The sequence below is a fragment of the Dreissena polymorpha genome, chromosome 3 (genome assembly GCF_020536995.1).
Source record: "Dreissena polymorpha isolate Duluth1 chromosome 3, UMN_Dpol_1.0, whole genome shotgun sequence".
Taxonomy (NCBI): domain Eukaryota; kingdom Metazoa; phylum Mollusca; class Bivalvia; order Myida; family Dreissenidae; genus Dreissena; species Dreissena polymorpha.
In genome coordinates, this window is record NC_068357.1 from 121,052,603 (window position 1) to 121,078,842 (window position 26,240).

The 26,240-nt window shown below is 32.1% G+C and overlaps 3 protein-coding genes across 5 annotated transcripts in view; 1 reads left to right on the top strand and 2 right to left on the bottom strand.

Annotated features, from left to right (window-relative positions):
* Positions 1–26,240, top strand: part of LOC127871243 (snaclec 1-like) — a 301,714-nt gene that overhangs the window by 120,730 nt on the left and 154,744 nt on the right. The window lies entirely within an intron of this gene.
* Positions 1–26,240, bottom strand: part of LOC127871240 (leucine-rich repeat-containing protein 74A-like) — a 317,610-nt gene that overhangs the window by 109,849 nt on the left and 181,521 nt on the right. The gene's annotated exons all lie outside the window — the stretch shown is intronic.
* Positions 709–3,166, bottom strand: LOC127871248 (uncharacterized). 2 transcript variants are annotated; one of them, XR_008045238.1, is made up of 5 exons: positions 3,033–3,166; positions 2,242–2,330; positions 1,882–1,972; positions 1,263–1,502; positions 709–944 (listed from the first exon to the last, which is right to left on the bottom strand). XR_008045238.1 is itself a non-coding variant. In XM_052414000.1 (5 exons), exons 3-5 carry the CDS (start codon positions 1,955–1,957, stop codon positions 806–808), a joined length of 447 nt encoding a protein of 148 aa, XP_052269960.1. In that variant the 5' UTR covers positions 1,958–1,972; positions 2,242–2,330; positions 3,033–3,166; the 3' UTR covers positions 709–805. The 2 variants fall into 2 exon arrangements, 1 of the variants encoding a protein (XP_052269960.1); XM_052414000.1 differs by having other exon boundaries at positions 1,271–1,502.

The following is a 26,240-nucleotide window of genomic DNA, read 5'->3' on the forward strand; positions in this document are numbered from 1 at the left end:
CATGGCTGAACGCACACTGGACAGGGGACTGAATCTCACAAGAGATGTTAATTGACACATACAAGACAAGGGACATAATCATTTTACATAAGACATAAACTCATGTAGTAACATTGACCTATTATACAATTGTGTTTCGTGTCAATTATAAGTGACAAGTGTTTTTCTAAAGACATTATAACTTCCCGCAATATCCGATTAGTAATCGTGTTAGAAATCAACGCACACAACACACGCTCGTCGATGTAACTAGACGTTTCAATTCTTCTACTTGAATATTTATTTTAATATATATATCAAAAGAAATATTCAAGCATAATTATTGAAACGTCTAGTTATATTTCCGTGCATAACCGTGTGTGTGCTTATCTTAGTTTTTCAACTTATTTATGTTGAAATTAATAATTATTTCCAACCAAATGGTGTGACGAACGGCATAATAGTTTATATTTGTGTATGCTTATGTTATGTTTATGATGTCAAGATATATTTAAACTATAGGTCTGTGTCATGTAAACAAGTTTTGCCTGATCGCATTGAATGAACGACTTTTTCAACATGAACTTGTTTACGAGTTTCTGGTAAACAGATATCAGACAATCCGGGAATTCACTCTTCCTCTCGGGAAATGCAGTAAATTGTTGTATTTATCGGAATAAGTGTAAAGTACCTTGGTAGTAGATATAACACATCGACAAGATAAGCAGATACGTTTTATGTGTTTATTTTCTGTACAGATTTACACTAAGATACACAATTTATAGTATAGATATATGTTGATGTACTGACAGCAAGTTGAAAGTATTTAACAGTCTTGTGACGGTGGACTGATGTCCCTAAAGCCATAGACGTCTTCTGTCACCCAATCACTGTACCGTCCATGATATCGTCCGCGATAGACGCGAGTGGTGCCAACAACATATCTCTCCGTAGTAGGTGGTAGGCTGCATTTTTTTTAATAATAAAAGAAGCAACAATATTTCATTTATAATGATGAAAATGATAAACAATCGACCAAACCTTCAAGGGAGCAATCATTAGATCAGTCAATACATACATCAACCAGTAAAACACTAGTAATCGATCGATCGAAATACAAATAAGGACACAATATAGGCAAGAATTGTAGCTCGTCATCACAATGATCACATAATTATATATGTGGAAATTAACCAATTGCCAAACGTCGAAACGCATGACAAAGGCGCAAGACAAATAATTGTGAATAGAACTAGGACCGTGCATGACACGGCTGTACTTACACGCTTACCCTGCCTTGTAGCATACAAAGTTCATCTTATCTGTACAGGAAGTCACCATCCACTGGTATCCAAGAGCCTCCGACATGTACACGCAGTTGTGGGTGTCCGGAATCTCCGTGATATTCGAAGAGAGCGACCAGTCTTTGTACGACAGCTTCTTCTTATCCGCCATCGTTATAAAGTCCTTCGGGTTTAGCAAATCTGTGATGTCCAACCAGAAATTTCCCGGATGTATCGTGCCTGCATACGTAGTAAAAATAGTATTATCTTGTAGGTGGTGAAATCGTTTTAAAAATGGATGATTTTTAGTATTTCACATGAAAAAGATGCATATAATACGTTTTTTATCATTTTCAATTGTATTAATGGTAACGAAAGTGATCTTAAACAGCGTTGAAAGCTTATAAATACTTTCCTTTTACAAAGAAATCATAAGGCATTCACGAAATGATTCAATATTAAATACAATTTATGCAACTTCAGTTCCAGCGGAAGGACATAACGCTCACTTTCAAAAGTTATGGCAATTAACAAAAGCAAACACCATTAAGAAACATAAATGAATCGAACGAGGCCTAGGTCTTAGAGCAATCAATACAAAATATATGAGATTTAACACCTTTTGTTCTTCGGAGCGCCGCTTCGGTTGCCGTTGCCATGGCTTCTGAGACAGGGGCCAGAAGAGATCCGCCCATAATCTCACAAAAGCCCTGCGAGTAACAAAACGCTCAATATAAACTTAATAGCTAGACAGCTTATTGCAATTTACCAGTCGGGAATTTTCAAACATTTTACCGTAATTGTAACACTACAATTTAGTTCAAAATATTGGGAAATGTATATGTATATATCCTTAAACCAAACATAAACTTATGAAGAAGTGAATTGTCCCAGTATATGTTTGCACATAATTTTAAAAAATGCTCATAACCCATCGTATCGATTTGACAACACACCAATAATTCACAAGAATTCTCACCTTGGCCTCAATCCACGAGACGTTCAACGCCACTGTCCGATAACATCCATCCGAGTGGCGGCAGTAACCATTCGGACACACAGCGCCGTCTGTCAGAAAGACATAAGAAGAAAGCGCATTAATTAAAAGCATTAATGTTATTTCAGAATTTCTAAATATCATACGTTTGTCATTGCACACATATTTCTGTTCATTTTATATTCAACAAAATGTGTACTCGGTGAGTTTCTGATTCTGCAAGATAAATTTGGAATTCACAAAAAATGATACAAAGTATATTTTCTGTTTAAAGTCTGTACATTTGCTATGCATGCATATGCTGACGACTGCAAATACAAACATTCTTCAGATAAAAGTTAGGCGGATTTTGTGATAAATAATATCAGCCTAATATAACAACAACACACATAAACATGTAAATCCTTAAAAAGAGCGTGATTATATATTGAAACAATGTCGAACATTAGCTGGAGTATATCTGTTTTGTTTTTTCACAAATATTAAAGTACACAATGTAAGATATTTTCTTTAATAATGTGAAACGATTCTGGCGCTTAAAACGTTTGAAAACCATATGCATAATGAATGGTGTACAAAATATAAGAAACAACATACGTTGTAAACGCAAAAAAATACATGTATTTAAAATAAACGATTGTAGATGTATATATTTAGAAAGACCTTGTTAATTATTGCATTACACTATCACGTTGAAATTCAGTCAAATTCATAAGTGTTGATATAATAAAACAGTTTTGTTATATGCATTTATATATTAATATACTACTTACAAATTGGCAGTGTACATCCGAATAATAAAATGATATTTTGTACAGAGACATGGCCGCAATCCTTCTATCACAAGTAAACAATTCATTCTGAGCTTTTCCGCCAACTGAACGTAAAATTATATAGATGGGCAAACGCCATCTGTATAATGTCGAGATAGAAATTATATTCTAACCTAAACGTACGTCATTCATATGCAAATATTTAAATTAAACATGAAAACATACATTTTATCTATTTGAAGTGTTGAAGGCGTATTTAAAAACATAGCCCGATAACTTAAACATTCAAGATTATGTTTGAAATTGATAAGCCTCGAAATATTCGAAAACAAAGACGTTGAATGATCCAAACGGATATAAATCTATGTTTCGTCTTTAACAATTTGAATTAAGGAAACTTAGATCACAGTTTTAATAACAACCATGTAAATAATATATTAAGCAAAAACGTAAAACTGAAGCAAAGCATAATTTCCATGCATATACATGTACTTATAAAAGTGCATACAACCATTACGATCAATTATCATCTGTATTATACAGCACGAAAATTCTTGAAATAGTCAACATGTACGCACGTGGATTACAATAATGGGCTTGTGGACAGATTTAAGTATGTTTAAACGATTCAATAAGTAAACTTAAGAAATAATTCGTGTACGTTATAGTTTGTTGTCGAATAACCCACGGCCGAAAGTTTAGATGCGTAGGGATTAAATCACGAGTGCGAAGCACGAGTGATTTGAAACCACGCATCTAAACTTCCGGCCGTGGGTTATTCGACAACAAACTATAACGTACACGAATTATTTCGATTCTAACACGATTTTTACTAAAGATTTATAGAATGTATCTTATTTTTCTTGCATACTATTTTATGTAAAGCTCCGCCCATAAAAAATAGCTTTCGGCTGTTCTGTCGATCAGATCTCCGCCCTCAATAACAGCCAAACTGGATGGAAAAAAACCCCATTTAATTTCTCACGTTTGGTTAAATAAGAACAACAACAACTTGCGCCAACTAACATGTTTTCATTGTACACTTTAAATTAACGCAAGAGTGTTACATCTACAAGAAAACAACACTGTATATGTGACAATAAACTTCAGCCATTTTAGTATCGAAGCAGCAGACGAACACCGTGGGAAATTGGGTCAATTTTACGCATTTCTGTTCATAGTGTAGTATTTCGTCACGTGACTTTCATTCATAAAATACCGGATTATTACGCTGGTGGAAAATGTATCGGCATGTTTTGTTTAGCTACAGCGCGTGCTTTCAGTGTATAAGCTCCGCCCGTAAGTTATTGCAGAATAACCCACGCTTGATTTCCTTCTTTGACTATAGAAAACAAGTCACGTGCCGTGTTAGAATCGTATATAATTATATGATTAAGATTTAACCAGAACAAAATGACGATACTCTAACCAGGATTCCAACCTGAATACTGTGTGCCAATAGACTAAAGCCGAACCTTATTACAAAAAATATAAATTTGTATTGCTTAAACTGAACACATTTTCAAACATAAAATTATGAGTAATATCTTTCTGCCCTTCTTGCATGTTGCAAGCAAATTTAAAGTAAACGCTTTCGTAATTATTCCGTCGTCTTGAATAATATACTGTATATTATGTTAATACTAATAAATTTTAACGCATGGTTACTTTTTATTTTTAAACAGTATTTAGCATGTATTTATTTGTCCGTTAATATGCTTACGCTTTTATTTTTTCTGCTAAATTATAACATATGGGTTTTGACTCAGATATTTTGCAATAATAATATGCAGCGTCATTGCTGAATGCCGAGGACATTTCGCAAATGTTGGTGCTTTAAGGCATGCAATCATACAATAACTGCGTAATGTATTCATGAACAATATTTTTTGAGTGTATTTTTATTCAGAGGAACAATTAGTTTTCACTGGAAAGCATTATCAATAGTACAATACACGGAATAGAAAGTGAGAAGGATTGTCAACACATCAAGTCCACCAAGTCCTAACTTTTGTTATGAATTGATTTAAAAATGATGACTCACTGATGGTACATTTATATTGTTTGCTTTTTTTTCAAATACATAGAAAAAAGATACTAGTAAATTGAATCACGTTTGTATTGTCTTTGATAATTAAATAGCACTGCACTATGAACCTTTTGTTCCAACGTGTGAATTAATCTAGGTGTTGAGTTCAAAATGCTTCAACAATCTTTCTATAAATATCGCGCGGCGGTGTTAAACAGCATTTCATTAATGCATTTTTAAGTAATATTGAGATTGTGGTCGACCTGTACGATTTATTAAAACTCATATCGCACCTTTATAATAACTTCTTTAGTTAAACACGTTTCTTTAAGTTACATCATGCTACAATAGGTTTAACCCTAATTTGCCTAGCGTCTAGAAAAAAGCCTTGGCAAACAGCGTAGACCCAGATGAGACGCCGCAATATGCGGCGTCTCATCAGGTTCTCCGCTGTTTGCTTAAAGGAATTTCTGTACGAAATAGTCTAAATATAGAAATACATATAATAGAAATCCCTAAGTTTGGAAATAAATTAATCCAATTTAGAATGATGGGAGAGTCCACTAGGCTTAAATAGGTTTAATTCCCGCTGGTGCTGCTGAAGTTTCACTTAATGTTCTGCCGTTCGTCAAATAAATAATCTATCCGTGATATTGAATACACCCAGCATCTGTTCTCCAGTAATGATTCACGGTTGCTAAACAATCTTGAATTCTCATAGCTAGAATGCGAAACGTAGTGATCGAGTCTTGATCGTGTAGTTGCATATTTAGGAACAATACTATCAACATTAATTTTAACGCAGGCTGTCTGTTTAAAAGGAAAAAAAAAACATGTTTGTCCAAATATGTGACGAATACTCGGAAATTCGTCCGTTCGATGATCGATGAATAGGTGAGAGTTTATGAAGAGATTTTGTTTTGCAGAGAATTCGATTTCGGTGCCTAGTCGAGACCTCCAGCATAACCTTGTAGCATGTATGTGTGTACGTATGTAATTGGAGTACATTATTATTAATCGTTTTCATGTCATGCCATATCATTCTAAAGACTGAACTTTGTTTTAGGAAAGTAGTCCGGATAAATAAAGGTATATGTGTAATATGCGTCGGAGTTGATTTGTTTAATCGCCGTAAAACATTTAATTAAGGTATTATGTACTGAAAGTTGACAAAAATTCGTACAAAATTGAAAGTTTTAATAAAAATAAACTCTATTACTGGCACTTCTTTAATTTCATCACTGTCGTTAACATGCACTCTTTATATGAAGATTTGCCAAGTTTAAGCTTGATGTCTATTAATTACACGGGTGCAAACGGATATAAACGTGAATTCAAATCAAAATAAAATCGAAGTTATTTAATTTGGAAGGTAAACCGTTAAAAACACATTTGACGAAAACTGAATGCTTATATGTGCCATCTATCGAAATGTATTGATAAAGTTTAAATAAGGGAGAAGACAGAGCTAGTTTAAAGCATTCATTTTATTTCAAAATGTCTTTGTCGCTATATAATAGTTTGATATTTCATTGAAACTTATACTACATGTTATGAAAAACGTATGACAAACAAGGTCATACGTGAACAAATGATTATTATAGGATGATGCCCGATGATTAAGTAAAGTTGTCAACATTTGTAAACATGCGACAATTATATGATTCTAATATTTAATAATGACTAATAAATGATGTAGCCTTGCACGTGGATTGAAAGAAGTTGTAATTTATAAACAAATCGAATCAACAGAACGACTTGAAAGAACATACCTTTAAATAATATTTATTTACTTTATTATTTTATAAGCATAATGGTGCGAATGCATTACACTGAAAGCACATTTTTTGTAATCGAAATGTCAATATAATAATGCACTTCAAAATCAGTATTACAAACAAAACATAACGACAGCGCTCTAAATCGCCCAGGTGATACTTTTTCAGAAAGAGAGAAATACAGACAACAATACGTTTTTGGGAAATAATTCTTAAAATAGTTCTACGGCTTTCCTCGTCTCAATACGTCGTCATCAACTGATGATACAAGAAAGCAGTGGTCAGTTACTGGTGTTGGCACTAAACACTGACAAACGTAAACAATAGCTAAGCTTGTCCATGTTGATACATGAACTGTACACCATAACACGACTAAAATTGTGTTAAAACGTCAAAACAGCGCAACATTCATACATGAACACAAAAATACATAGAGCTGAGTATCTTAAGCATATTGCTGTCCGAAACAAAACCATGAATTTAGTCATGAAGACATTATGGATGAACATTGCTAGTGGTATTTCTTAGCAGTACACGTCTGGTGGACTTTTGTCCCTATGCATGTAAACGTCTTCACTGGTCCATTCACCATCATAGTCATCATAGATTCGCATTGTACCAGCAAAGTGTCGCTCTGTGGTTGGTGGCAGTCTTGAATTGCAAAATTAGCAAACTGTTACAATCACTTGCAAAATATTAACAAAGACACGTATCATAATATAAAGCTTCATGCCAAGACAAACAGTAAAAATTTGAATTTTATTAAAATAAAGCTGATTACCAACGAGAACTTAATTGTTATCAAGTTAATGATGCATTTATTTCAATTAAATTATTTCTCACATCAAAACTTACTAACGTTGCTTACCCGACATGGTAGCAGAGGAAATTTATCGTCTCAGTACAGGAAGCGGGCACCCATCTGTAGTCCAGAGACTCTGACATGTACACGCCATTCCGGGCGCCCTCCTCCGAGGTACCATTGCCGGAAGTGGTGTCCCAATTAGTGAAGTTTAGAGCCTTCTTGTCGCTCATGCTCTTCCAGTCCTTGGGATTCACAGATCCGTGATGTCAATCCAGAACTTGCCTGGGAAGTAGGTACCTGGCATTAGAGGTCAATAATATCTCCGATTGAACTACGGTTATTGACATTATCTGCGAGTTTGTGGCATAGTTTGTAATATGTATGCAGATAAAGGTTATGAAATTAATATTCGATTCGAATAGCTTATTTAGAGTGAAAGGCCTTTAAAACCAAGTGTTATACTGCATAATTAAAACACGATTTTTTTGGCATTTATCTTTTTATCATTATGTTAGTTTGTGTATATACTATATATTATAAAGACATTTAATTACTCGTCTGAAATAAATGACTTGCGGCTGTTGACAACAAATTTTCTTATGATAATTGTTTTTTATTGTTTTTATATAGATCCTATATTTATGATACTTATAATTTATATTCAACTCCTGACCACTGTCTGTTTCTTCCAATATGTTCCAGCTAACCTTTCATTCTACGGAGAGCGCCCTCTGCCGCAGCTGCCATTGACTGTGACACAGGGGACAGGAGATGCCCACCCAATACCTCGCAGTATGACTGAACTAGGATATGATATGAACGGATGCATACAAAAATCTATGTCATTTCATTAAGTTACAGGAAAGTTGTGAACACCTGATTCACCACTGTTTCCTTGAATTAACGCCAAACAAAAACTTACGTTCAGCTCGAGTCAATGACATAAATTCATAATCGCATTTAATTTCAAACATATTGTATATGAAGTATTAACATGTGTTCTGAATAAAAAAAAGGCTGATGTGTTAAGTTACACAGTACTAACCATCGCGTCAATCCATGTGACATTGGGTGCCACTGTCCGGTAACATCCGTTCGAGTGGCGACAGTAGCCGTCTGGACACACAGCGCCTCCTGTTGTTTGTAATAATAAAAGTGATGTATGATAGCTTTCACATTTGACTGTAAGGTCAATACATATGATTTCTATTGGACGATTTAACGGTCGTTAATTATTGCATTTCATATTCGACGTAAAACAGACATAAATATTGCAAAACCGAACAGCGTCATTTGGATGTAATAAATTTCTAATAACAGCAGTATTTTGGTGTACATGCAAATTGTCATTTGTCGTGGATCGTCATTAAGTATTTAAAAAAATACTGTTGATTGTTTCCCACTCGGAGTATAACGACATGACATTGTCATTACGCCATGTGGTATATAATATTCAATATTTTATTGAAAAGCTTTCCAGAAGGCCATGATCCATGGGGACAGAAATAAGTACATGCAATATTATAACAACATTAATAGAACTATATTAATAAATATTACAGGTACTTAAATAATGAGTAAGTGAGGTTGCTAGACATTATAAATAATGCATACATAAATAATATCAATCAATTATTAACAACAGTTAATACATTTTTAACGTAAAACAAATTTAAGAGGAGTAGTCAGAGTTGATATAACATATTAATATTTCATACTATTTAGTTTGTTTGAAGTTGAAATATGCTTTATTTTTGTACAAAAGAGCTTTTATCTAGTTTAACAATCGACCGTTTCAATTTGGGATAAAGTATCTGTACGTCTTTGATAAATAGCCAAGAAATACAGCACTTTCACCTACATCCCGAGATCGCATCGCTAGCATGAAGCGAGCTAAGTAATTCACATACTAAGGCAAACCTCTTTTATCATGAAATCTTTCTTAATCACTCAAATGTGCAAGGCATTTTTCATTTAAATGTATTACTGGTATTGTTTTATATGTTAACCCCAAATCGTTTTTTTTTTCATACCACCGCATTGATATCTGCCTGATATAACGTTACCTGATATATTTTTTGATATCATGGTCAACAGGAAGTTCTTATATCAGTCATGTGTGGAGGATAGTCATATTACTCGGAATCAATAGAAAGTACTCAGTTTTAGTAAAATCGAATCAGATTACACAAAACAAACAATTTGATACCAAGATGTAATATATTTGAAACACAAAATGTAACATAAACAGCAAAAAACAGTTTTTACAAATATGAAGCGCGCGTGCTTATGACGTCATTATTAACACGTCAAACGACAAAAGTCAAATTCTTTCCCGCGAAAACTGCAGCTTTTTAGCGATGTTTTAATTATTTCTTTAAAATCGGGGACGTAGAGGTATGATAAACAGAAAAACAGGTTACTGTCTGATCTTTTTGTAATATATCAGGCTCGGCACGAATAAAATAACGGCTCGGCAAGCCTCGCCGTTATATTATTCTAAACCTTGCCTGATATATTACAAAAAGATCAGGCAGTAACCTGTTATTCTCTATATATCATAATATCTACTTATTACAGTACATTTGAGCAATTTTTTATCCGGAGTGTTCGAATTTTCTGGTTTGTGTCTGATCGTAATCATATTTTTGGTTTTAATCCGACCTATGTTTGGTAAGTACCACTCTGTTTTCGTCTGTTTGATTATTTCTTAATTTATCCAGTTAATTGTAAACTTGATTCCTTTTATCAGCAGACTAAGGGGAAAACTATGCTTGTATTAGTATGTTGTTGTGATTTAACATTACCACATTAATATTTAATTTTTTGTTTGAAAACAACTCCACTTTTATAAATTACTTTTTCTAAACAGCACCCAATGTCATATAAGAACGAGATATTGCTTACAGCATTGGTTAGTGCATTAACATCAGTAACATAACTAAAATCTAAAGTTTTTTTTTAAATGATTGCCTTTGGGCATTGTCAAAAACATATTTATACAATAATACACATACAGTACCGTGAGAAGAATGGTCAACACATCAAGTCTACCAAAAACTAATTTGTGTTGTGAATTATTTTTAAAATGATAAATAAGTAATTGTACATGTATATTGTGTGCTTTTTATTTTCAAATATAAAAAACAAAGATACTTACTAATGCGATCCAGTTTGTATTGCCCTTCATCATTATGAAGCACTGCACTATGAACCTGTCTTTCCAACAGGTGAATTTATGTGGGTGGTGAGTTTTTGAAAGCTCCAACAAGGAAGTATCTTTCTATAAATATCGCGCGGCGGTGTTGAACAGCATTAAATTAATGTATGTTTTAATCAATAGATATATTGTAGTCGAGCTGTACGATTAATAAAATCGCATTTATAATCGAACATTTATAATAACTTCTTTAGTTAAACACGTTTCTATAAGTTACTTATGCTAAAATACGGTTTTATTACCGCTGGTGCTGCTGAAGATTCACTTTGTATATGTGTTTGCCGTTCGCCACATAAAAACTCTATTCATGCTATTTAATGCACCCATCGTCATTACTTAAGTAATGGGTCATGGTGTCTAAACAGTCCAGAATTCATATAGCTGGAGAGCGAAACTCATGGATTGGATCTTGATCATGTAGTAACATATTTATGAAAAATAATATCAACATGAATTTCAATGCAGATTGTCTTTTTGAAAAAGACATTTCTTGTCTAAATATTTTACGAATTCTTAGAGATTCATTAGTTTGATAATCGGTGAATAGTTGAGAGTAAAAAAAGAGATTTCTTTATTATTAAGAATAATATTATTCGGGAGCGGAGAGACTGAACGCGGTTTCTAAATGCTAAACAATTTTCTTTATATACTCTAAATTTCTAATAGCCTTTCGCCTTTTCTCGCCTTTCAGTAAAAGTTAGCAGACCTATCAATCACAACGGCATAAAGCAAAGTAATTAACATAGAAACGGCCGATTGTGTTTTGTAGAGAACTTATGTACGTATATAAATGGAGTAAAGTATTTTGAATCATTTTCATTCCATGCCATATCCGTCTATAGACTAGATTTTATTTTAGAAAAGATTTCCGGATTAATATTTTAAGGTATATTTTTAATATGCACCGGAGTTGGTGGGTAAAATCACCACAAAACATGTAATTCATGTATTATGTTATGATAAATGACAATTATTCATAAACCCAATTTAAAGTTTCAATATTAATAAAATCTATGACTGATACTTCTTTAAATACAGAACTGTTGTTAAGATACACTGTAACAACCCGTTTTGCAATAAACCCTTTTTGAAATAAATTTATTGCAAAACGGGTTGGAGTGTCTTATTGCAAAACTGGGTAGACTGTCTTATTGCATTGTGAAAATTTTATAATAACCCGTTTGCAATAAACCCGTATTGCAATAAACTTTTTTTTTTTTTTTTTTTTTTTTTTTTTTTTTTTTTTATATTTTCCACAATCAGTATTTTATTCACTCCGTAGAATATTACATACATACAAAGCTTTTTATATAGTATTATGAATTTCATATAACAAAGTAGTTCATGTATAGCAATTTGGTAATTAAATATAATATATAATTATATAATACTTCTAATTGTCATACATTCAAAACATACATTCATATACAATTATTATTGAGTTATAGTTCAAGTATGTAACGACAACAACAAACACTAGTTTATACAATACAAACTAATTTAGTGTTGAATATAAGTATGTACATATCATTTAACATAAAAAATTGCACATAAGAAAAATAATTAAGTATGAGTGCTGAATTGCATTATATACGCAAGCTGATAATGCAGAGTTTACAACATCAACAAAAAAAATTCATATGTTGTAAGCATTATTTGAATTATGTGTTATGGTTAGTTATGTCATTATATGTGATGTCAGTAAATATTTTCACAAGGGACCATATTTTTAATTCTTCATCTGATTTAATTGTGCTTTTGTAAATTTCAAGAGTTTGTTTCATACTGTTTACAAGTCCGTACTTTGAGGGGATTCTGTTTTTTCTTTGACAATGAAAGATATACCGTTTAAGCTCTAGGCAAACTATATTTAAATCATTCATTTTTGGATTAATAATTCCAAGTACTAGATCCTGACATGTGATGGGAATATGTATGCTTGGTCTACTTCTACGAACAATATCAACAACAAATTTAATAATTTCTTGGGTATGTGGACAGTACCAGAACAAGTGAATTATATTTTCAACTTCCAAATTACAGAATGTACATAGATTATTTGTAACAATTTTCATTTTGAACATTAGGGATTTTGTTCCCAATATTCTATGGACTATTCTGCACTGGAGCCATCTGATATATGTTTCCTTAGTTAGATTGAAAACAAGTGCATGCACTTTTTTCCAATCAATATTTACAAATTCTGAGTTCCATTTAGTGTTACAAGCTGGAATGTCATTGTTTTGAATTAATGTTTTATAAATATGTTTCTCTTCTTTCGGACTGGTTAATATTTTTTTTATGTAAGTTGGTAATATGGGTCCTTTAGTGTTTTTGTCAAAATTTGGCAGGTCTTCAAAATTGTCAATGTATTTCTTTATTACGTTTATTAATCCTTGGTACGATAGGAAGTTTACATTTGCTCCAAGTTGTGTATCCAAAGATTCTTTGGAAATGAAGCAGTTTCTTTCTATCATTATGTCTCTCACAAACCGAATGCCTCTTTCATATAGACATTTAATATAGATAAAGCTATTGCTAATTTTAAAATTATGATTATAAAAAAGAGGCATATCTAAAATATCATCGCAATTTAATATTGGCAGCTTTTCAATATACAATATATAGTTTTTCAAAACATCAAGCCAAAATTTATTTTTCAAGTGTAAACATATTTTTTCGGCATACATTTTACCAGTATTGAATAATATTTTAAAATCTATTAACGATTTAGCCAGTGAATAACAATTTCCTTCGCCTGACACTATTCTTTTAAGCCATGTTATTTTCATGTAATTTTCAAAAGAACATATATCTACCATATTTAATCCACCTTCGTTATAATCCTTAACAATTACTGTTTTTTTAATTTTGCTCGGTCCTGCCCAAATGAAGTCATAAAAGTATTGATTTATTGTTTTCATGGTGTCTACGCTTGGTGTCGGTAGTGATACAAATAAATGAGTAAGTAAAGGTAGAAACAATGATTTAACAATGGTTATCTTTCCTAGAGGAGTAATATTTCTGCGATTCCAATGACTTATTGATCTTTTAATACTTTCGATTTTGTTTTCAAAATTTGTCATTACCATTTTGTCTAAATTAATATCAAACATTATCCCAAGAACTTTAAAGGTAGTAGTTCCCCATGTCAGTTTGTATTTAGTTTTTATTGATCTAGTACTATATTTCATAGAGCCTATCCAAATTAAATTAGTTTTTTCATAGTTTATGTTAAGTCCAGAGTATATTGAAAATTCATGAAGCATATCTAATGTAGAATTAAGAGATGATTCTGATCCGTCCAGAAATAAAGATGTATCATCCGCAAATTGTGATATTTTATATTGTAGGTCATTTATAGTTATACCTTTAATTTCTTTGCTTTCCCTTATTTTAATAGCAAGAATTTCTGCACAAATAATAAAAATGTAAGCACTGATTGGGTCTCCTTGACGACATCCCCTTTCTATACAAAAAGTATCTGACAAGAATCCATTTATTTGTATGGAGGCCATGGTATTATACAAGAACATAAATATCCATTTTTGAAACATTGGTCCGAAATTAAAAAAACTAATAGTTGTTTCTATAAACTGGAAGGACAAAGTATCGAACGCTTTTTCAAAGTCGATTGTCATAAGTAACCCAGGTAAATTATTATCTTCAGCATACTTTAATATATCGTAAAGTAATCTGGTGTTTTCACCAATAAATCGACCTTTAATGAAACCTGTCTGATCTTTGGAGATTAAAATATCGAGTACTGTCTTTAATCTATTTGAAATGGAACCCGATGCTAGTTTGTAAACTACATTTAATAATGTCAATGGGCGTAAGTTTTTCAGGTAACATCTCGGTTTGTTTTCTTTCGGAATACAAGTAATTATTCCATGTTTTTGTGTTATGGACAAGGAATTTGTAATAAAAGCATAATTTAGACTTCTCACTATGAAGTGGCCCAACTTACTCCAAAAAACCTTAAAGAATTCCGCAGTGAATCCATCAGAACCTGGACTTTTATCATGTTTCATATTTTTAAGTGTTATTGATACTTCTTCAATATTCAGCAGTCCTTCTAATAAGTCAGATTGCACTTTATTCAATTTAGGTATATTAATATTACATAGATCAGCATTAATATCGTATTTTATTTCGTTGTCATTTTTATTGTATAATGTTTTATAAAATGAAACAGCTTCTTTTAAAATATCGTTTTGCTCTGTTAACTTAGCCCCGTTTTCTAATTCAATAAAAGGTATAGACTTATTTGTATAATGATTAGATTCGAGCGAGCAAAAGTATTTTGTGGGTTTTTCTCCATCTTCCATCCATTTAGCTCTAGAACGAATAAGAGACCCTTTAAGTTTACTTTCCCTCACATTTTCTAATTCATTTTGTAGCTCACGGAGTTGGTCAGAATTAGTTTCAGTTAATGATTTTTGAAGTATATCAATTTTCTTAATTAAATTTGATTCATGGTTTTTGTTCTGTTTAGCTTTATATGATGAAAATGAAATAGTTTTCCCTCTTATTTCCATAAGTAATGTTTCAAGAAATAGTTGGTCGTTGATAACAAACTGTATAGTGCTATTGTGAATATGTTCTATGTTTGCTATGTTGTAGATAGGTATACAGTACTGTAGTTTTATATTTTCTATCAAAGAATTAATGCAGTTTAAATAGTCAATGTCCTTTAAGAGTGAATTGTTAAATTTCCATAGCCCTTTTCCATGTGCTACATCCTCAAAAACTATTTCTAGGTCGATGATGGAATGATCTGACTTATAACATGCATCAATAGTAGATTTTCTAATTTTGGATGACAGATTATTTGAAGTTAGGAAAAAATCAAGTCTAGCCTGTTGTAATGGTGTTAACCGCCTCCATGTATATTGTTGGATAGTGCCATTTAGATATCTGAAAGTATCAATTACATTGTTATCTCTTATAATAGATTGCAGTGTTTTTCTTGCATTTTTATTATTGTTAATGGATGTATAATTTTGATAATCCAAGTTGACATCTAATACACAATTAAAGTCTCCACATATTATATATTTATCATTATTAAAATCTGTTATTTTTTTAAAGAGATCTGTGAAAAAAGTGGGTGTATCTTTATTGGGCCCGTATAATGTACATAAGGTAAAACTGTTTGTCATATATGTCAAATCTAAAAGTAAGTAGTTTCCAAGAGAGTCATTTTCAATTTTATTTACTGTGATGGGTAAGTTTTTTTTTAACAAAACGCAAATACCTCTTGAATTTGATTGCCCAAAACTAAAATAACAGTCTCCATCCCATTCTGAATATATTCTATATTTCATATCAGGGGTAAAATGACAGTCTTGGAGACAATAAATGTGTGCTTGTTTTGTTTTTAAAAAATCAAAGACATCTCTACGTTTTTTAGTGTTATTTAGGCCCCTACAGTTGTATGAGATTAATTTAAGATTATCCATTTTTATACAGATGACAAAAGTGCTTTAACATATGAATCATAAAACAGGTATCTTGGTATAATATATAAAATACAATAATCATAACCTTTAACTTCTGCATCTTAAAACACAAACAATTCAGCAAATTCAACACAAACATACAATATATAAACAAAAGAACAAAATGTACAAAAGGAGACCTAATGTATAACGAATGATTGTGGTTACAATCAAACATATGGACTTATTTACATCAAAATACATAATTTTACAACATATGTAGATTTTTTAACATTTTATTGTTTTGGTGGTGTATCCCTTGTGGTGAACATAATAAGGAAATAGTGACAAAAAAATCTTCAGGATTCACACACAACAAAAACACCAGAATGCAACAGAATTTGATGGTCAATTAATTCTGCATGCTTTTCAAAAGTTTATTATTTTAAAATTTAATACATTATGCAATAATTTTTTTAAATGAAAGCTCAATTTATCTTTATATTTTTTTTTTAAATCTACATCTACACATACTCATTACAACAAAAATATATGTGTTTAACATATGATTAGAACATGGTACAAAAACATTCCTGATAAAATAAGAATTTTCATTAACATTCATATTTAATCGATTACTAAAACGTTTTTGACAAGGAAAGTTTAATTTATCTAAACATTTTTTTTTTACAAAATCTAGACATGCTAATTACAAACAAAAAACATAATAATTATGTGTTTAACATATAATTAAAGCTAGGTACAAAAACATCCCTGATAAATAAAGGATTGTCATCAACATACATGTGTTGCAGATATCAATTATATAATTATATTCATTTATATATAGACGTAACTAAATTACAAAAGCGTTTTTAAGCAGGCTAATGTTCGCGCATATTCAGAAGACATTCATGTACAAGAACAATATGCAAATAATTTTTTACAATAAAAATTGTATCGCTGTGATTTATTTTCGATAATAAAAGATACTGAAAGCGTGACAGCAAAAATGTAGATTGCAACCATAGTGGGCAATAAGATAAAATTTGCAAGAACACTAGCGTCCTATTTATTGACCTACATAGGTCTATACTGGAAAATCAATTATTTAGTCTATATGAACTGAGTTGTAGAATAGCAATACGCTGGGTATAGGTGTATTATACTACTGTGTTGATTTTAAGATATATTTCAAACAGTAACCGATTAACTGTTATTACATTATGTGATAGATTATTTAAATGGTCAAATATTGAAGCCTCTTTAGTGATGATAATGTAATTCATATAAACATTCATGCAACTGAAAACTTGTCAAGCATATATATAGGGCATATACAAATGTTTTGAGTTGATAAATTGTTAGAATAAAAGTTTTGTCAATATTATTTTTTTCCAATACTGCAATGACAGTTGCACGATAATGTATCTAAATGTACCACATATTATGCAACAACAGTTTATTTCCAACAGTTGACCTATTATGTACCTGTAGGAAAAAACCAAATATTCATCCGGAATATACGATAGTTCATTCATAGTAATTCATATAAACAGTCATGCAGCTTAACAACTTATCAAGCATATATAGAGGGCATATACAAATGTTTTGAGTTTATAAATTATTAGAATAATAGTATTGTCAATATTTGTTTTCAATACTGCAATGACAGCTGCATGATAATGTATCTTAATGTACCACACATAATGCAACAACAAATTCCTTGAGTAACTGCATACTATCTTGGTGAAATGTTCTACAAACTTTTAATGCATATAGACAGTACACACAATGTATTCACAAAACTATTTGTTTACACTGTTAATCTGTAAATTAAGTTTGTCAGTATATAGTTATCTAAGTCAATAATTTCAAATTGTATAGATTGCTTGATTGATAAAGACTATATACTTGTTTATATTTGGGGTATCCATTCGAATATTTGTACAGACTATAATCACAGCTACAAGTAGGTCAATTACCGGAAAGAGTGTATAGTCTGTTTCATAAATTTATATACATGCATACATGTGATGATTCCATATAGTTCCCTTCATTTATTGTGATTTTTAAAGGTCAATTACATATTAAAGAACAGTGGATAAACTTGATTGGTGCTCCCCATTGTTTGTAAATTATCTTCTTGAAAATAATTTTTACATGTTTACATTAGTTAGATTTGGGAATTGTTTTAGTAAGTAAACAAATGGTGAAAATGTTTTAAGACGTTCTTATATATTAAATTCTGAAAAGCAAACTTTTATAAAAAATTGAATAATATAATACCACAAAAACAACAACATAAGACTAGTTATGAATGTCCATGTAATCTGTAGATAGTCTAACTGTTATTTCTCCATAGTAAACAACATACCATGACTGTTTGTAATGTTTTAGTGTCTTCTAGCGACTTTGCATGCCCTTACGTCTGTACTGCCTGAATTCTTCTATTACTCCAGTCACATTGTCATAGATGTCAAATTTAATTCGTTCATCCTTGACAGTTTGCCCGTACACCGCACCATTAAAATACCAGGCACTTTGGATATCTGGATGTAAGTGGAGCCTGCTGATAAGCCCCTGGTTGGGCTTAGTGACGTCATCAACAAGTTTGTATCCGCCATTCTTCATTGGTGCCCGTTTCTTCATTATTGTAGATTTAATTGAGTTATTTCTCAGTTTGATGAGCACTGGGCGGGTCTGTCCCTGTTTTGTGGGAATACGATGCATAGCTACTATATCAATAGGCTGCAAGTCTGCCTCGGCATGAGTTTTCAGGATCCCGGTTACCGTTTTGGTCAGTGATTCCTCATTTTCATCTGTGTTCTCTGGTATATTTTGTATTTTTATGTTGTTCTTCCTGGAAAATTGTTCATTATAGTTGGCTTTCTTACTGGCCATTCTGCTAATTTCATCTGTCCTGTCTATTTGTTCCTGAAGTGACTTAAGATTACTTTTGTTATTGTTTTCCAATTTCTGTAATGTGTCTTTCAGACCTTTATTCTCAAAGTCCAAGGAATCTATTCGTTCTTGCATTTCTTTGCATTTTTCATTAACTATTTTATCGATGTTTTTATTCATATTTTGTTCCATCTTATGCATTAAGCTAGTGACTGCGTTGGTGATCAGTTGTTCGATTTCATCTTTACGAAGCATACTCTTGAGATCTTCCCTCAAGCTTGATATGCCATCAGTCATTGCTTGAAGTTGCACATGTATTGAATTGAGCTCATCCATGCTCGAATTGCTATTGTCACTAGTATCTGGCCTATATTTTTTGACAGCCGGCTTTGTTTGCGGTTTTGTTCCTGTAAAGTTAAGCTTAGGCTGGTTTTTTGTTGTATTACTGCTCATTGTGTTTATGAACAACTACAGTTATTTTTCCAGTGTTCTTAAGACAACACATCTAATATTTAACACTCAGAGCTGTCACAGTTATAATCTCTTTAATCCGCATGGAAAGTTCGTGCACAGGGGTTTACTCAAAAGCATGTGTTTTACAAGTCAAAACACATATCACACACAAATTGTAAAATCCTTTGTGAAATCCTTTGTTATAATCACTTCCAAACTGCTTTTTATCACACTACAATTTCCTGGATGTAACTTTGTCACCACATTCAAAGCACAATTATGAACATGTTGTACTATAATTCCTCATTTTTTTGTCACTATAAACATGTATTTTAATGTAAATTTTGGAGAGCAAAATTTATGCACACATCATCTCCAGTGATGACCTTGACGTATTGCAATAAACTCATTACTCTTGTTTTAATTAATTCAAATGAATTGGAAGAGTTAACGGGTTTATTGGGTTATTATAAAAAAAATCACATTACAATAAGACACTCTAACCCGTTTTGCAATACGACACTCCAACCCGTATTACAATAAATTTATTGCAAAACGGGTGGTTGTAAAAAAAATCAAATTACAATAAGACAATCCAATCCGTTTTGCAATAAATTTATTGCTTAACGGGTTTATTGCAAAACGGGTTGTTACAATGCACTCTTTATATGGAGATGTGCCAAGTTTCAGATTGATATGTCTGTTAATTTCGCGGCTGAAAACGGATGTCTACACGGATTCAAATAAAAATACAATCTAAGTTATTTAATTGGAAGGTAAACCGTTAAAAAAGCATGTGAGGAAAACTGAATGCTGGTGTGTGCCGTCTATCGAAATGTATTGATAAAGTTTAAATAAGAGAAGACAGAGCAAGTTTAAAGCATAAATGTTATTTCAAAATATCGGTGTCACTATATAATAGTTTGCTATCGATATTGAAATTATATGTTATGAAAAACGTATAACAAGTTGGTTATGGGTGAACATTTAATTATTGTAGCAGTGTTATAATGTTCAGTAAGTCATTAATCATGATGCCCGATGATAAAGTAAAGTTGTCAAAGTTTGTAAACGTGTAACACTTATATAAATCTGATATTATATATTGAGTTATTTATAACGTATCGTTGCTCATGGATTTAAAGAAGTTGTATTTAAAAACAATCTAATCAACAAAACGACAAGAAAGAACATACGTTTCAATAATATTTATTTATTTTATTATTTATAAAGCTTTATGTTGCGAATGCATTACACTTAAAGCATATTTTTAGTAATGTGAATATGTGTATGCATTTCAAAATCAGTATGACAAAACAAACATATCAACAATGCTCCCAAATTTCATTCACAACCTATCATGGTATACGTGGTCAGTAAAGAGAGAAATCCAAACAACATAACGTTTTCTTAAAAGAATTCTGAAAGTACTTATACGGCCTTCATCATCTCACTACGTCGTCGTTAGCCGATGATACAAGAAAGCAGTGGTCAGTTATTTGTGTTGGCAAAGATTTTAGTACTGATAAACGTAAAAATAAGCTTAGATTGAGCAGGTTGATACATTAACTGTACACCTTAACACGACTAAAACTGTTTAAATACGTAAAACATCGAAGCATACATACATGAACACAACAATACATAGAGATGAGTATATTTGGCATATTGCTGTCCGAAACAAAACAATGAATTTAATCATAAAGAGATTATGGATAAAAATTGCCAGTGTTATTTATCAGCAGAACACGTCTGGTGGACCTATGTCCCTATGCATGTACACGTCTTTACTGGTCCATTCCTCATCATAGTCATCATAGACCTGCGTTGTACCAGCAAAGTGTCGCTCTGTGGTTGGTGGCAGTCTTGAATTGCACAATTAGCAAACTGTTACAAACTGTTGCACAATATTCACAAAGAGACATATAAGAATATATAACTTAATGCTAAGACAAACGGTATAAATTTGTACTTTTTGAAATACAGCTGATTACCTACGTGAAATTAATTGTTATCTAGTTAATGAAGCATTTATTTAAAATATATTATTTCTCAAAGCAAAACTTACTAACGTTGCTTACCCGGCATGGTAGCAGAGGAAATGCATCGTCTCAATACAGGACGCGGGCACCCATCTGTAGTCAAGAGACTCTGATATGTACACGCAGTTCCGGGCGTCCTCCTCCAGGGTACCAGTACCGGAAGTGGTGTCCCAATTAGTGAAGTTTAGAGCCTTCTTGTCGCTTATCCTCTTCCAGTCCTTGGGATTCAACAGATCCGTGATGTCAATCCAGAACTTACCCGGGAAGATGGTACCTGGCAACAGAGGACAATAGTATCTCGGATTGAAAGAAGGTTAATGACATAATCAGTTTTGTGATCTGTATGCAGCTAAAGGTTATGCAATTTATAATCGATTAAAATAGCTTATTAAGAGTAAAAGGCCTTTAAAACCAAGTGTTATACTGCATAAATAAAACACGATTTTTTGTCATTAACCTTGTTATCATTATGTTAGTTAGTGTATATTCTATATATTATTTACACATCTAATTACTTGTCTTAAATTAAATACTTTCGGATGTTGAAAACATGTTTTAATGATATTTGTTTTCCTGTTTTTATATATAGAACCCATATGTATGATACTTATTCCTTATTTCCAACTGCTGACCATTGTTTGTTTCTTCAAATATGCTCCCATCTTACCTTTCATTCTACGTAGAGCGCCCTCTGCCGCAGCAAAATGCAATTTTGAAATTTGTTATAAAAATCTATATGTCATTTAATTAAGTTACAAGAAAATTCTTAACACCTGTTTCACAACTGTTACCTTGAATAAACGCCAAACAACAACCATCGTTCAGCTCAGGTCAGCGACATAAATACATAATCAAATTACATTTCAAACTTATTGTATGTGAAGTAGTAACATGTTTTCTGAAATTAAAAAGGCTGATGTGTTAAGTTACAGAGTTCTCACCCTCGCGTCAATCCACGTGACATTGAGTGCGACTGTCCGGTAACATCCGTCCGAGTGGCGACAGTAGCCGTCTGGACACACAGCGCCGTCTGTCGAGTAGGCATAAGGAACAAAGTGAATTATTTAATAGCATTAATATTATTTTAGAATTTATCATTATCATACGTTTGTTGTGTAGACATACTATGTTTATTCCAACGTTAAAATATGTGTAAACGGTAAGTTTTAGATTTGCAATACATTTGGAATACACAAAAATGATAAAAGTTTATTCCCTCTTCAAAATAAGTGTATATATTGTAATGACCCACCCCCACACCCATTATATGCTTAAATGCTTTATTGTTTACTGTTTGAAGAGGAGGTTTCAGAATAGTCGGCCTGGATAAGAAGTTGTCCAGGGTAAGAGGACATGAAATGGTTGCGCATGATCGAATCTGCATCCATGATGCGTGACACTGCAAATGGTAAATTAATAGCAGCGTGCAAGGAAATTCCATTACGTTTGAAAAAGAAATAACTGATGTCTTCTTCTTCGTGTATTGTTCTTTATCCATGATGTGCTCCCCTGATGTCGATCCATGATTGTCTCCCCTGATGTCGATCCATGACGTGCTCTCCTGATGTCGATCCATTACGTGCTCCCCTGATGTCTTCGTCGTATATTGTACTATATTCGACTGATGAAATTGGTCTTGATTTTACTCTTCAGACTTTGATGTCTCAAATCTGTAACAATATATGTGTAACTAAGTTATCAAGACAAATAATTGCTGAGCGTGTGAACGATTGCCAAGTTTATCTTGATCCAAACATTATTAACAATTCCTTTAATTTAAAACTAATAAATGTGTGAAGCATCAGCAAAGAAACTCGATAAATGATAGTTAAATAGACAGCTTGACAATAAAGGTATACTTTACCACGAACGGCGAGGTTCACTTGGATGACAAACTAACCCTCAAACATGTGGTTGTTATTTGCGAACAATCGTTTTCCATACATTGATTTCGTGACTCAATTTCCGGTGTTGAAGGCTACACCTAACTAACATGCAAACTATTTTACGGCGTCATTCAGTCTGGACATTGACTGATAATTTATTATTATTATTGTCGTTTTGATTCACACATGTGTTGCATTTGATTGTTTATTGACTGATGTATTGTATTGTCGTTTTGATTCACAAATATGTTGCATTTTATTGTTTATTGACTGAACTAAGTGTTTTTTATTAAGTTCATTATGTCATTATTCTAAATTACACCTGAAACAGAGGGGTAACTTAAATTGTGTGATTACGCGTTAAGTTTAAAATTTGATAATAGTTACTGTATTATCGATAATTGGTAAACGTATTCACGAATTATAACGAATTTAAATTTATTATGTTCAGTATTGTTATCTGATATTGTTGTTGCTGTTCAAGTTAAAATCAATAGTTTGATTGTCTGTGCACACCAACCTTCTAGGGATTTGCGATATGAATGTACCGCTATTACGTTACTGTGTGGGTAATTATTTCATAATGATTGTGTAGTGTACAACCATTGAATGCAAAACAAGAACCTTTGTAAGATTGAAAATATCTTAGTGTGACTTATTACCCCGAGTGAATAAGTACGGCGTAATGGTATTTGGTGGAAGTTATATGCACTGGATAACAACTACTTACCAACTGTTTCTAATGTTCATGTTCGTTTGTTAATTAATGTTAGTCTTATAATAAGTTTGAATTGCAGTATATTTTATGTGATAACTACCACATGGCGTTTGCTTTTGAGCTATCAAAATTCAGGAGAATTTTAATTTTAGAAAGGTGGGGCGATTGTAATGACCCACCCCCACACCCATTATATGCTTAAATGCTTTATTGTTTACTGTTATACTTACGTGGAATGCAGTTTCCAAAGTTATACTACTAATGATTATGATGATGATGATGATAATTGCACTTACCTTGTTATTCGTGTAAGGCTTGCAATGTCCATTGTTTACATCCTTTTAACACAATAATCCATTTCATTTCCATGACTTATTCCGTAATACCACGAATTATTAACTGCACTAACAGAACTATTAGTATTATGTGTATTGTTTCCATTTCGATCCTGTTGTTTATTGACAAGCCATATTTATGCATTATTATGTAAATGTTATGCATAAATCTGACCTGTCATGGCCGCTATGACACAGAATTTGCCAGCATCATTGTGGATTCTGACAGCTCAGGCTGACGGATTCTGATTGGATGATTCCCGAGCTGTCAGAATCCTATTGGTTTATTGTTATTATGCTGGCAGGCTGTCATATGGTCATTGGTCAGTTAAGGTCACGTGGGCACTTTCCAGAAAGTATATAAGTGCGCTAGAATTTGAATTTGACAGCACAACTTCCATCTTGGTAGCTCCACTTGTCTGGGCAGTAAAGTGAGTAAAAACATCTTGGGTAACTAAAAATAACTTGTAACGTATTTCCGAGAAAGTGTCCACCAAACTTGTCTAATTTTGCAATAACATATTAAACCTACTAAATAAATATATTATTTAAACTGCCGCCAGTCTTGTTGTAAGAATATAACTCACAAAGAAAACGAATAAACCCATCCTGACGGACGCCACAATATATATTCTTTATTCCATCTTCAAAATATGTGTTAACTGTGATTTTCTGCTTTTGCGCTACATTTGGAATACACCAATAAAATGATCAAAAGTAAAATTTGTTTTTATAGTCTGTAGAAATACAATTTCTATTTTAGTTATGCATATAATTATAACTACATTTACAAACATACTTTAAAAAACATAAGACGCACATAGAGAGAAATATTAACAGCATAATATAACCAAAAAATAAAAGAAAAAATGCATCTTTGTAAATGGTTTAATAAGATAGTTAAACCAGTATGAGTATTATACATAGTCTATATATGTGTGTGTGTTTTTCCTCAATATTTAAGTACACAAATGAAGATATTTTTTAATATGGTCAAACAATTCTGGCGTTTAAAAAGTTGAAAGCCCTATGTTTGCTTTGAAAACTATATGTGTACTGATATTTGTAAAAAGTGAAAAAGACAAATATATACGTTGAGAATGCAAAATAATGCGTGTATTTAACATAAATGCTGAAGAAATCTTCGCATATTTATAATTATATAAGATAATACAATTAATTGAATTGCATTATGATGTTAAAATGTATGCATACGTTGTTTAGTATTTTTATCCTAAAACAATTTTGTTTAATGTGTTTGTATATTAATATATTACTTACAAATTGGAAGTGTAGATCCCAATAATGCAATGAATAATATGTAAAGAGACATGCCTGCAATCCTTCTGTCACAAGTATACAAGAGACAAGCCTGCAATCCTTCTGTCACAAGTATACAAGAGACAAGCCTGCAATCCTTCTGTCACAAGTATACAAGAGACATGCCTGCAATCCTTCTGTCACAAGTATACAATCTAATCTGAGCTTTCCTTCAAACTAAGCGTAATATTAAATAGAGGGTCAAACGCCATATGTATTATTTCAATGTTTCAATCATTTTGTAACCTAAACCTGTGTCATTCATATGTAAATA